Source organism: Vipera berus, assembly GCF_964194415.1.
Source record: "Vipera berus genome assembly, chromosome: 2".
Classification (NCBI taxonomy): domain Eukaryota; kingdom Metazoa; phylum Chordata; class Lepidosauria; order Squamata; family Viperidae; genus Vipera; species Vipera berus.
Genome location: NC_138203.1, coordinates 182251520 through 182266049, shown reverse-complemented (window position 1 = coordinate 182266049; position 14530 = coordinate 182251520). Strand labels below are relative to the sequence as shown.

The 14530-nt window shown below is 38.3% G+C and overlaps 1 protein-coding gene across 1 annotated transcript in view; it reads right to left on the bottom strand.

The window, feature by feature from the left end:
• CACNA1A (calcium voltage-gated channel subunit alpha1 A) overlaps positions 1–14530 on the bottom strand; it is a gene marked incomplete at its 3' end in the record, with an annotated part of 288487 nt that overhangs the window by 239288 nt on the left and 34669 nt on the right. The window contains exons 2-3 of the mRNA XM_081320424.1: positions 6770–6875; positions 3334–3473 (exon numbers count right to left, since the gene is read on the bottom strand). Coding sequence (XP_081176550.1) covers positions 3334–3473; positions 6770–6875 — 246 coding nt within the window. The remainder of the gene's footprint in view (positions 1–3333; positions 3474–6769; positions 6876–14530) is intronic.

The window sequence follows — 14530 nt, the reverse complement described above, 5'->3', positions numbered from 1 at the left end:
TGATCCTTAAAAGCACACATACATCTGGAATAATTTTTTAGCAAAACAAAACATAAAGTATTAAGACTTAGGGTTCAACCTCTGCAGTGTTTAGCTGTAATGTTAAAACACCTCACTAACTAATATCTTATAAAGGCATTGTGGTAAAATGCTGAACACTATAGTCTTCTGTTTCTTGATGCTAATCAAGAAGGTAGATGAAGGAGATTCATGGTCTCTATATGTATTTATTTGTCTATTTTATTCTTTAGTATACATAAACAAACAAATAAAAAAATAAATACTTTCATATAAGTGAAGATTCCAAAAAACTGATACCAATATAGACATACACACACACACACACACACACACACACACACACACACACACACACACACATATATATATATATATATATATATATATATATATATATATATATATATATATATATATATATATATATATATATATATATATATATATATATATAATGTTTTCTGAGGTTTTCGCAGGTGTTTGTATGTAGATCTATGGTCATTCGGGTTTTTTCCCACGTAGAATTGAAGGTATAAGGGCAACGTTTCGACGAAATCTCATCCGTCATCCTCAGGCTGGTGGCTTCAGCTTCGTTCTTCTGGGAGAAGTGTGTGGAACAAAGAGGAACAAACAGCCACTACCACACACTTCTCCCAGAAGAACGAAGCTGAAGCCACCAGCCTGAGGATGACAGATGAGATTTTGTCGAAACGTTGCTCTTATACCTTCAATTCTATGTGGGGAAAAACCCGAATGACTATATATATATATATATATATATATATATATATATATATATATATATATATATATATATATATATATATATATATATTTATATATGCCCTTGAAGGTCTGATTCTAATCTTTAATGCAAAAGATTCAAAATATTACATTCATTTTATCTCTGTTGTACCGAAGTGCCATAGTCATAACTTCCTTTATGGAAATCTACCATCTCAGTCTGTAATTTTCAACCCGTAAAGACTATATATTGTACCTTCCTAAACCATCATGGTCCAAGTTACAACAACATCCCAAATATTATTCAAAATGTAATTCTAGAGCCCAAGAACATGTCTTTTTTTTAAAAAAAAATATACAAATTAATATGTTGGAAAAAATGAGAAAATAGCTGTCCTCTCAAGATTCCCTTAATGACATGTTCTTCAATTTGAAAAAAAAACCCAACATTTTAAAACTCTTGTTTCCAAGAGCTTTCTGGTATGTTGTAAATTACAAATCTGCAACCACTATGAAGAAGAAAAAAAAGAACATCTGAGAAAGAAAACAAACTCAGAGAAGAAAGAGAATTCCATAAATAGGAATCTTGCCTGAGTATCTCTTCCAAAAATGAGAACTTATGACATTATTATGTACCTCTGTTATATAGGCATTTACGTTAAAGGGCATTATTAATTTTTTTTTTACAATCTCAAGAAATTAAGGACTTAAATATTCCATCTTTTCCTACTTGAAATGACATTTGGACTTGATTTCCCTTGATCAAAGTTAGTGTTTCTTTTGTTTTAGAAGAAATTATTTATTTATTTTTTTCTTCTAATATAATGCAATCTATCCAACTAGGCATATATTTTTTTAAGATAGACCATCCCTGGAGTCAAACCACTAATTATCCAGAGAGAATGGTAAAAAAATCTCAAGAGGATGGTCACCTTCAATATGTGTTGCTTCATCATGGCTACTCTCTTGACTTTTTTGACCATACCCTGAGACACTGCCCTCCTCGCCACCAGATGAAACTCCAGAAGTAAAACATATTATTACTATAACAAAGTCTAATGCAAAGGAATAGGCAGCAGCAGCAAGACACAGTAATAATAAATTGCAAATTGTTTAGCATGTATGCTCATTTCGGCTGAGTATGTGTTCAGCTCAAGAATGCTTAGTAAACTACTAGGGTCTTTGTCTCAGAGAAAGGACTTTTTGTTCTCAAGAAATCACTAGCAGGCTGTGAAGCAGCACAGAACAAGCCCTGCTGCAAACTAAGTGAGAAGACACTGCATTACATACACAATGTACCTGTTACACATATAGATCCAGAATGCCAAGTTCACGCACCATTCTCAAAGCTACACTGTTAAAAACAGCATAATGCATTAAAAAATCATATATAAAAGTTGGCATGTGAAAAAGGCAAATCAACATCAGCCTAGGTATGTAGCAAAGAACACAGTTAATTTTCTGCCTGTTTTTATAAGGTTGAAGACTAAAGTAGGATTTTAACAGTAGAGAGGAAATTTGAAAACAGCCTCACAACAGTTATAAGAAAGATATAACTTTTTCTGTACTGGTCCTACAAATTTTCAAAATGATCGAGCTGAGTAGAGGGAAAGTTCTATTACGTGACAGAAAAACAGAGTACAAATATCCAAAAAAGGAATACATTTATACCACATAAAACCAGTTATAACTGGTTAACTGGTTATTATTGGTTAAAAAGGTAAAAGGTAAAGGTTCCCCCGCACACGCGTGCTAGTCGTTTCCGACTCTAGGGGCCGGTGCTCATCTCCGTTTCAAAGCCGAAGAGCCAGCGCTTGTCCGAGGACGTCTCCGTGGTCATGTGGCCGGCATGACTAGACGCCAAAGGCGCACGGAACGCTGTTACCTTCCCACCGTAGTGGTCCCTATTTTCTACTCGCATTTTTACGTGCTTTCGAACTGCTAGGTTGGCAGAAGCTGGGACGAGTAACAGGCGCTCACTCTGTTACGCGGCACTCGGGATTCGACCCGCCAAACTGCCGACCTTCTGATCGACAAGCTCAGCGTCCTAACCCACTGAGCCACCGCGTCCCTTTATTATTGGTTAGCTATATGCATTTCCCACTTCTAGAACATATTATGTAACTATTTTTGACTGGTATACAAAAGTGTGATACACAAGCAGCAAGGCATAGTAAGGCACACTGGGACTAAATGTAATTTACTGAGTTAAAGATGGTACATGAAATGATTTTATATAAATCATACATTAAGTTTTTGTGTGGTGATGCTAGTAGTAAATAAAAGCAGCTGAATCAGCATTCAACTCACTGAAATCATGTTACCTGCCTATAATAAGCACTAATACATTAAAAATTATCTTCATTCTATGTTTTTATATTACATAAATTCAAGTTGGAAGATTAAGGGCAAATAATCTACTTTTCAGACTAGTTATTCCTCTTCTGCTGCAACAGAGCCAAAGATTTTCATATGTTCTTCCTGGTCTAGTCATTGGTCAGTGATTATTAATGAGAACTAGCAGGCAAATATTAAGAACTGATGGCAATTAAGAAATCAGTTACTCACCCCGTGAGAACCACCACAAAATCCATCACATTCCACCCATTCCTTAGGTAGGATCCCTTGTGGAAAGCAAATCCTAAGGCAATAATTTTAATTCCAGCCTCAAAACAAAATATTCCAATGAAGTATGGTTCAGTGTCATCCTAGAAAAGATTATGTAGAAATATTATTATTTAGTGATTACATTTTACTCTGTATTTTTTTCAAAGAGCAATTCCTACCCCATATTATTTTCATTAAGCCAAAGACAGGTATATATATATCTGATAGTTATATAGCTTGATTTTTCCACCCACAACCTTTGGAGACGCCTGTGGACACATCTTTACTTATTGTAACTGGGCTGAAGAATCCAAAATATCCAAAAAGGGCACTAGAGAATTCATTTTGGGGCCAAACTGGTAATATGACTGGCACAGAATTACCAAGGAAACCACATAGTGAGGATGGCTCACTTGAATCTTGCCTTCCAATTACACCTAGCTGGGCATGACGATATTCTAAACATTTTTATCTGACTTTGAAAACATGGGTAGGCCAGTCTATAAAATCCTTTAAAACCAATTACATTAATGTAGGCTTCTATTGCAAATTATATTTCTAACAGATTGACACCATTTATCATATTGGGAACTAAAAGACCATTGGGAGAAAAATAATCATATTGCATGACCATATATGTATTTCCTCTCTCACTACAAGTAGTCCTCGACTTACGACCATAATTGGGATTGGAATTTTAGTCATAAAGCAAAGCAGTTGTTAAGCAAGAAGCTCACGTGGCTGCTTTGCCAAACAACCACAATCCCTCCATTCATGGTTTCCCAAGGGAATTGGGGAGACCCCAGGAGGCTGCTCTTAGGAGCTGAAAATCCCGTCAAAATCCAAGGAAGATTTCCAGACTCTAAGTGGAGAAACATTTGTATGTAGCTTGCACCATGCCTTCTCCTCCTCCTCCTCCTCCCTGAGGCACCCAGTGCTCCTTTTCTTACTATGCTGCCTCTCAGCTCAGGAGCTGAAAACTCTCCTTGCTGAAATCCAATCATGATCTTCAGCTCCTGTGCAAAGAGACAGACAAATGCAGCCTGCTCAGGGCCTCCCCCACCTGCCTGAGTCACCCCATACTCCTTACCTTGTTAGATTTCGGCTCCCTCTCGTCTCTAGGGGTTGGCTGAAAAGAGTTTCCTGCTGTAAGATTTTACCTTTCCTCCTCCGTGCACAGAAGAGTACTCCTTCAGCAGGGTGCAGGAATGAAGCTGGAATTTTCAGGATCTGGGCTCCATTAATGCACCCTGTGGAAGGAGTTCAGATGCCCTCCGTGCACATGAGGGAATTCCTTCCATGGGGTGCAGGAATGAAGCTGGAATCTTCAGGATCTGGGCTCCATTAATGCACCCTGTGGAAGGAGTTCAGATGCCTTCCGTGCACATGAGGGAATTCCTTCCATGGGGTGCAGGAATGAAGCTGGAATTTTCAGGATTTGGGCTGTTTCTGCGCCCTCAGAAGGAGTTCAGCTCACCTCAGCAGGCACCTTCTTTAGGCAGCCCCCAGAGATGAAACGGAATTCTCTAGCAGGCTGTAGCAGCTTGCAACCTCCCTTGCCTGTTTCCCCACTGACATTCTGTGGAAGTCGGCAAAGAGGATTGCAAATAATAATCACATGATTGGTGGCAGGGCATTTGGCAACCAATCGTAAGTGCGAACAGGTTGCCAAGCCCTCAGACCACACTCACGTGACTATAGGAGGTGCTGCTGTAACATTTGGCCATGCGGAAAGCGCATAAAGCACACTGAAGCCATCATGATTTCAGACCGTTGTTAAACGAATGGCCATAAGTTGAGGACTACTTATAGACGCTTGTCAATAGATCTGTACAATGATTGGAAGGTGGAGCAAAATCCCAAGCCTTTTGCTTGAAAATTGGTACACTTTCAGTTCACAGACAGTTCTTATGTAGACTTCATTAGACAGCGCTATACTTTGACGTTGGAAAACAAGCAACTGCTGCATTCCAGTTTTGGCTCCATTCCTAACTATATACCAGAAATTTTCAGTTGGCAGCTCTGATTCCACATAATGGATGATGTTCATGAAGAAAAATAATTTCATCAAAGGATAGGGCCATTTTACTGAACCTTATGAAAAGGGGGAAGACCTTGACATAGGGCCAGAGCTGATGAAAAGAGACTGCAGTGTACACAGCTGTGTTCAGACCCAGAAAACTAGGGCACTCCTAAGAAGAGATGTCAACTGAAGAAGGCTATGTAGATGAATAAAAGCACAAAAATGAAGAAACTAAGGCCTCCTGTCTCCACTGCTATGCTCTGAGTGATCCATGCCTGCCTTGGGTTGATGGGGTTTTCAAGTAGCAGGTCCAATCATAGGCTGAACCAGCTCCCTAGACTGGGACCATTCTTGTACACAGATATTATTTCTGGGTGCATCTAACATTTATATGTTCTATACTGTTCTGTTCTATTCTATTCTGTCCTGTTCCACTTGGCTCCCTTCCCTTCCCTTCTATTTTATTCCCACTACAATCACACAACTCTTGGTGGTATGTAAAAGACAACAACACACACTAAGTACAAAACATGCATTCAAGAGTAAAAATAAAAATAATGAAATACCAAATAGAGGCATATAGCATTTCTAGTGCATTATCTAATTATTTAATAAAATTATTGGAAAGTGTTCCACATGACCTGCTTCTGGAATATCAAAAGAAGTGGACCTAACCTTATTTTCAAGGAAATTTGTTCTAAATATGAAGCTCATGAGAAAAAAACACTTCTTTTAGGGCTCCACATCCTCCCCACCATCCTGTAAAACTACTGGGAACTGACCTACTCCAAAGAAAAACACATGACTGCCACCATGAATTGGGCCTGAGATTACCTAAGGCAAATGCATGATCACTACAGAGGCCATGAACTCCCAGCTTCGTCCAAACCCAAATCCTGAATTATGGCAGTGGAAATCATCTAACTCAAACAAGCAAAAAAGATCCAATACCAAGATTAGATCTAGGAATTCAGAATGGATTACTGCAGACAATAGGTATTCACCAGCAGGATCCCTATCTCATCCCTATGGCATACCTGGCAATGTCAGGAATAGAAATCCTGATCAAGAGAAAAATATTTAAAGAACACTGCATCTCCCTTTTCCAACCTTCACAATAAGCTTAATAAAATTCCTCAAATATTCTGGACACACCTTTAATCTTACATTCAATTTCTCCATGTATTTAATTTTGAATACGTAATTGCATCATTTATTTTGTAGAAATCCATCCACAATCCTACATTAGGGCTGTGAATGGGGACATCAAATCATACGTTGCATTGGGTCCCAAATTCCTGGAACTGGCTCTCCAGAGGGCTAACAAATTTTGTTTTCTATGGTAGTGTTTAAGAGGATGAGAATTATACTCACCAATCGTTCTGACATTGGTGTCTTGTCTCCATCAGGTAGATGTTGCTCCAGAGCAAGGACAATGCAGTTTGCTATGATAGTTGCTAAAATCATGTATTCAAAAGGAGTAAGGCAGGGTTAAGGAAATGGATTTTTAGGCATGGCCAAAAAAGTAATATTCCCACTATCACCCACTTCTTGTGCCAATGTATTCTATTCTGAGTTCCATACATATCAATGGATGCTAAAAATACCATTTAGCTTGGAAGTCTAGTACCCAAAATACCCATTTTAAAATCAAATTTCTGACTTAGAATGTGTCTAGATATGTATTTCATTGTGCTATCATCATAATTCATTTACAGACTTTTATTAGGGCTCCTGGTTATGTTATTTCTCACTTTTGATCCTTCTGTGTTTTCCCATGCTTGATCTTTTTTCCTTATCCATAAAAAACATTAAAAAGAATAATATAGAAGAATTGCATATTGATTTTTTATCTGTAGCACTATGTGCTGTTCATTGGGAAGCATGGCCATGTCATATTTTCTTCTTGATTTACTGACATGCAAACTGCAAGGTACAAATACAAGTATTATATAAGAACAGCCTATTTAAGCTTGGTGAACTAAAGTCACTGGATCCAACTATGAAGGAATACTACTACCTGTTTCAACCCACAAATTCTGAAGAAGCTGCATTTAGCTTCCTGCAGAAATTCCTATGGAATAATTACAGCTTAAGGTCATTGCACATTATTATATAGCAACAAACTGAAAATTGTCATCAACGTATATTTGTTAATGTGCTGTAGTGTGATACATGATGTGTTCCTTACAGTCACATTTTGTATCATTTTGATGTACAGCTAAAAAACACCAGGTGAAACAGCCCTTTAAAAATTAATTAGATCTTGCTTTTCTGGAGCTCATAGCCCTTTACCCAAGGTAATGATAGCAGGGGAGGGGAGGTGGTAGGGAGGGAGAGGGAGAGGAAGAGAGAGGGAGGGAGGGAGACAGAGAGACATATGAATCTATACCAGGACTGGGAGATGATTTGTCTTCACAATTACAGTACTGAATTTTGAACTGATCTAAATTATTTGTATTTATCCTCAACCTCTTTTGACATCATTGAGAAGAAGATCAGAAGAATCTGCCTCACTGTTACTGCTATTTCTGTTTTAGAGAGAATAAATATCAGAGCAGGGAGTCCATTACTACACAATAAGGTTAGAAACAGAATTCATAAACTCCTATATGTATATGTGTATATATGTATGTTCTTATATATGTTCACACGTAAGAAATGACTTCCTGATCATTCAACTCTCTATATATGAATGGATGAGAAGTAATTTCTTTATATATTTCTTTTAATTTATACATATAAATTCATAAACATATGTAACTATATTTATATTTATATAAAAGAAAACTATATATAAAGAAAGACTTCCTGTTTATCACAAGTGTAAATAATTTTAATAACTTAAATATTAAATTATAGCAAATGATTTCTCCTCATATCCCATCTAACATCTCTAGACAAATCCTCGTGGTCTCATTATTTCAGTCGTTATCAGTAACAGTCCATTAAAGCTTACCAGAAATAATAATATATCTATTTTAAGCTTTATAAAATAAAACCACTTTTATATTCTTTTAACAATCCTGATCTTTAATCTCAAATAATGTTGTAGAACTTGAATTCTTTTCATTTTTTTCATTGTCCCTGCTCACAAAATTCTTCAAAGCTTTAATGTCTCTTTTGTAAATCCAATATAAGAAGTTGTCTGTCCCTTGCTTGGCCTGTTATTTGTATATCCTTTTAATAATCAAGGCATCAGCTGCTTTCTTTTGTATGTCCAGTGTAGCATCTTTTTCCACATCATTCATTATTTTAGCCTGTCATTTTGAACTCCATTTTCAAATCAGTCTCAATTTTGTCAGGTAAAATTTGTTCTCCTTCTGTAACATCTTTAAATACAATTTATCTATAGAGACAGAGAATCCTAAAATTAACTTCTGGATCCATTGTTCAGAAATACTCTTTAATATGTCCTATGTTAAAATATTTTGCTTCATTCTTTATTAGTAAGTCAAATTTAAATGTTCTTCTTCTTTAATTGAATTAACTTTAGTTCCTTCTGGTTTTTACTAGTGTCCAATCTTCGAAGTATCATCCTATCATATTTTTAAGAGAATTTAAAAAATCTTTTAATTATTTCCAAAATCTTATTTCAAATCCATCTGGTTCTTAGTCTGCTTTTAACTTTCCAAAATCAAAGTTCTGGTTTTTTAATTAAAAATATCCTTAAACTTGTATTTAAAACTTCTTTCTCTAAGGATTGAAGGGAACTCTTGGTATTTTCAGACTTGTTGATCCAAAGGTTCCCGATAGCTAAAAGTGGTTAAGAAGCAATTTCAAAAAAGGGATTAGAAAAAAAAAGTGTGTGAACTTAGCGTCCTTTCAAAGGTGCTGACCGCAGTTTGGGAAAGATGGCCATTCCCTCATCTCCCAGAGCTCTAACTATGCAGAGATTGCTGTCTTGCAATCTCCTTGTGAGGAGCAACTGCCTGGAGTATTTGTGGTGATCTTAAGTCCTCTCCTTGCCTGGAGAGAACTTATTGAGGAGACGTTCTATTCACTAGCTCTTTATTCCACTGCAGTCATCAATTCCGCTTGTTGTTGAACTGTTCTCCATTTGCCATTTCTTTCCCAGAAGTCCCTATTGTGAGTTCATTCTCTTTCCATGTTTCATAGATATGGAAACAGGAACTCGAATTTTTGTGGAACTAGATGTAATGAAAAGAGCATATTTGTATGTGTGTGAAACATTTTTTTTTAAAAAAAACTAATTTATTTAAAACATAGTATAAGAGAAATCCAGTCATTTTAGCATATACCCAGGCAACTCTATGAGCTGGAAAATGTCTGTCCACTAAGTGTATTGGAAATATATTTCTATTTATTCTCTGTGGCCTTAACCAAGAGATACTAGTATTATACCTGTTAAACACATTCTGGAAGTGAAGGTCAATATAACCTTTGTATAGCTATGCAACCACTCTAAAAGCAGTTTCCTATGATGAATTCTGTTCTACTTTTCTTTTTTTGTCTCCTGAGTGATTAATTTATTTAACAGACAGCTGCAGACAGCACAATTTCCCTACCACATGTGGCATTAAATATTTAATATAGCCATTTTTATCTCTTCTTTTAAGACACAAATCCTTCCAATGTGGGTCATAATAAGACCTAAAACAACAGCAGAATAAAATTTAAAACACAAACCAAAGTATTAAGATATGATAGGATTAAGATCAAGAGACTGTTCATTAAGTCTTATGGAAGAGTATGATTGGACAAATATTGGTGGATAATTGATTTAGCTACCACTAATGCTCTTCAAAGGGACACGGTGGCTCAGTGGGTTAGGACGCTGAGCTTGTCGATCAAAAGGTCGGCAGTTTGGTGGGTCGAATCCCGAGTGCCGCGTAACAGAGTGAGTGCCTGTTACTCGTCCCAGCTTCTGCCAACCTAGCAGTTCGAAAGCACGTGAAAATGCAAGTAGAAAAATAGGGACCACTACGGTGGGAAGGTAACAGCGTTCTGTGCGCCTTTGGCGTCTAGTCATGCCGGCCACATGACCACAGAGACATCCTCGGACAAGTGCTGGCTCTTCGGCTTTGAAACAGAGATGAGCAACGGCCCCTAGAGTTGGAAACAACTAGCACGCATGTGCGGGGGAACCTTTACCTTTACCTAATGCTCTTCTACTTTTTAGGAAGTATTAAGTAGACAATAATGCAGTATTTAGGCTTTTTGTACTCACAACTGACATGGAGGCACAAGCACTTGCATCAGTTAAGCTATTTGTTTTAAATACTTAGGAGTAAAAATGATGTTAACTGCATCACACCAAACTATTGCGTATTACATGAGCTCCTGTATGTCACCTTTGTGACAGTGAAAATTTGCTACTTCTGTAGGGTTCTAAGTAGAGGGCATATCTAGTTTTTTGAAGTTCTGACTGGATGCCTCTCTGAAATGTATTTCAATGGTGCTGTTTATAGATTTAGAAGTAGATCAGCTACTTACTGGACTATCATCTTAATATAAACATATCTGAACGTACACCATCTTTTTCTAATATAAATTCTGGGATGGGCAGAAAGGGTAGAAAAGGTGCATTACTTGCATGTAATTGTTAAATGAATCTAAGCAGGTGGCAGCACTGGTCAACCTTGTCTGGACTGAGAAGCTAAGTCACATTGGGATGGTTTGAGTACTTAGATAGGAGTCTTCCAGTCTCTCAGAGTTGTAGACTAAATGGGAGATTGAAAATATGCCAGACAAGAAAAATACCATCAATTTCTTTTATTATCCCTAATAAAACTGCATGGCTAATCTAGGAAATAAAATTATGACTGAACCAGAGGATATTCAAGGCACACCATTTCTTTTAGAAAAAGGTTGATAATATACTAGTTCAGCCTGTCCCTGCCTTGCACATACTGGATGGTTCATAGGAACATGTGCCCAGAACAGGGCTCCCATGAGAAACGAGCAACAAATAAAAATCCAATAGTTTACATTTTCTTTATGAGTTTCATATTTATGCTTGAAGAATCATGCACCTGTTGCTTTTGCTTATCACTTAATTTTTTACAGCACTACTTTGTCCATAAGTAATAGCAACTGAAATTAGGAGGGGTCACATTTGCTGACTGCTGGTTTTTTCCAAAACCTCAGCTGACCTTTTTATTGTCTGGTTGTATTCAATACTGCATTTGACTTACAGACAGAGTGCTTGGAGCCTATCCTATGGCTATTTGTTTTGCCAGTTTTTTTTCCAGAGCACGGGCAGAAATATTATCCAGAATGTACATTTACTGTGTCCCAATACATGACTTCAGCCTATGGCATTTGTTATCTATGTGTGTTGCTACAACCTGTTGTGCAGGAAACAGCAAAATTATCTGAGTGGTATAATACCTCTTCTCAAACTTAAATAGTAGGACTTTTCTGTGAGGATTACCTTGTTTTTGCAGCTACTGAGCCGAGATTCTTTGTGTTTCTACACAGAGCAGGAAGTCTGACATCTTATGGATTAAGCAGCTGCCTTTGTTTATTAAAGTTACATGTTTGGGAAGAAAAGTCTCCATCATGGTTCCTCCAAGCGGGGAATAAATATGGCAACTGCTTTGGGAAGAAGGTTGTAGTTTATTGCAGAGGAAAGGCAGACAGAAAGATGGATCCAACAGGAAAAGAAGGACTGAGCACATGTGGGTAGTGGGGTTTTTATACCCCTTGGACTCTATTGTCTGGAGTTATTTCCTGTTTCAAGCTTTGTATTTCCTTTGTCATGTATTCTGTCCTGAGCCTAGGTGTACCACTCTATGATTCTTGGTGGTTGTCTGTCCAAGCCCACCTCCCTGGGTCTGGGGTATGTAGATTTTAGACGTCTTCTTAGCTTCAACCTTCCTGAATGGTTTACATCTGCATTTCTATAGAGTTGGTTTCTGCTTGGGGGAGGGAGACTTGGGGCTATTAAGAAAACCTGGGCATGTTCTGCCTTTTAACTTCTTTTTAGGAAATGTATTTTTCTGCCCTTTTAATATTTCCTTCTCTGGGGAGATGACTTCCCACACATGCTTTGCCCATTCAACATGTTGCTCAACATTACAATTTTTAATGATTATCATAGTATTTTATGTCTGACTGGGAGCCAAGATAACCAGTCCTTAGTATTTTCTTGTCACAGTTGAACTATGCAGAAATTATAGGATTTTAGGGGTTGCTGGACAGTTCTGAACCCTCTCCAAAGAAGCCTTGTGTTCTTAGCTTAGCTGGAGCCGGATATAGTTAGAACTGGCTTCATGCTGTGCCAGCATAATAGCAGGAAGGGCAGCTGCTGCATTAGTACTACCTAAGGACAACCAGCTCAGGGGAGCACCAATGTGCTTTGTTCCAGACCCAACACTGATCAAGCAAACATGCACTTTTCTATTATTTTCAGATATAAGAATCACAGAAAATTTCAAAATACAAAATAAATTTCCTGCAATTGAATATTATCAAAGAGCAGCCTGGGGAGCTTGCTGGAAATCATGCCCTACAAAGAAATCCTCCCCTTCCTTTTTCATAATTACTCTGGGCATATGAGAACTGAGTTATTGGAGCATCCAGATGGGTATTTTTTAAAGGAACAGGAATAGATACCTTTAGAAATGAGAAAATAAATGGCAGAGGTGGGTATAAAGCATTAATTCTAACAGCCCGCAGGAAGAGATGAAAATGACCTAGATTTCAAAGGAACCAAAGTTTAAATTATTGAAGAAAATTGGGAAAAATGCCACAAGTGTATCAAGTTTATTTGTTCCCAGAAACTGCTACATACCCTTCAACTACTCCCCCCCCCCAACTAGAGTTAATTTCTCTCTTCCCAGGTCAAACTTCTCCATGAGACTAATCCTGCATCTGAACACAGACAGCATTTTTCAAGGAACCTCAGGGTTTGCTATGACATGTAGGTCAGGCAACTGCCAGATAGGTCAAGGGCTGGCATACAAAGCAATTGAATCCCATTACGCGCTTAAAGTGTCAAATTTAGCAGAAATGGCAAAGATTTCTGCTTACTTGAAGGATCACTCACAAGAAAGATATATTTCGGTTTGGAGAAGATGGATAGATTATATTCAGAAAAAATATGGGACTAAAAAGTTCCATTTAGCTTATGAGTAAATTTTTGATTGTTATAATTTACATTTTCCCCCATTTTTTTATATTTTTGGAGTGTTTGTAATTATGTTATAGGCGGGTTAAAGTGTATTATGTATTTGGTTATTTATATAGTTGATTAATGTTAGTTAGATTATGATTACTATATATTTGTAACCCTGTAACCAGCTTTGGGAGAAGGGACGCGGTGGCTCAGTGGGTTAGGACGCTGAGCTTGTCGATCAGAAGGTTGGCAGTTTGCTCCCGAGTGCCGTGTAACAGAGTGAGCGCCTGTTACTCGTCCCAGCTTCTGCCAACCTAGCAGTTCAAAAGCACGTAAAAATGCAAGTAGAAAAATAGGGACCACTACGGTGGGAAGGTAACAGCGTTCCATGCGCCTTTGGCGTCTAGTCATGCCGGCCACATGACCATGGAGACGTCCTCGGACAAGCGCTGGCTCTTCGGCTTTGAAACGGAGATGAGCACCGGCCCCTAGAGTCGGAAACGACTACCACGCATCAGCTTTGGGAAGTGGGGGAGGGGGGTTTGGGGAGGGGATAACATTGTAACTTTTATAAAACTTTTCAATAAAAAAATTGAATCCCATTACTGCCTCCTGGTTTAAAATCTGCCTAGCTCCTAACGACGACAAAAAAACAACAACCCACGTTAGAGCTTTGAATCACACCATCTGCCCTAGAGACTATGTTCTTCCTCTCTTTGAGCTCCTGCGCTACCCACTTCCATTCTTGCGTGTTTCTGAGGCAATCGCCGCCACTTAACGATGGCGAGGAATGAACTGACAACTGCTCTTAGCAATTTAGCAGGCCGCCCGCCAGCTCCCGTCTCGAAAGCGGAGCAGCGGAGGCACGCGCTGAAACGTGCCGCTGGGACCAGCCCAGTTCTCGGGGTGGGCTGGAAGAGCGGAGAGACTGCAATGCGCGTCGCCTGACTTCCCAACAGTACAAGCACCGTCAGCGCTGAGCCACGGAGCTTCGCTGCAGGCCCTTCCTGCCCATTGATTGGCTTCCGCGGAAAGAGCCTGAATCAGCTAAT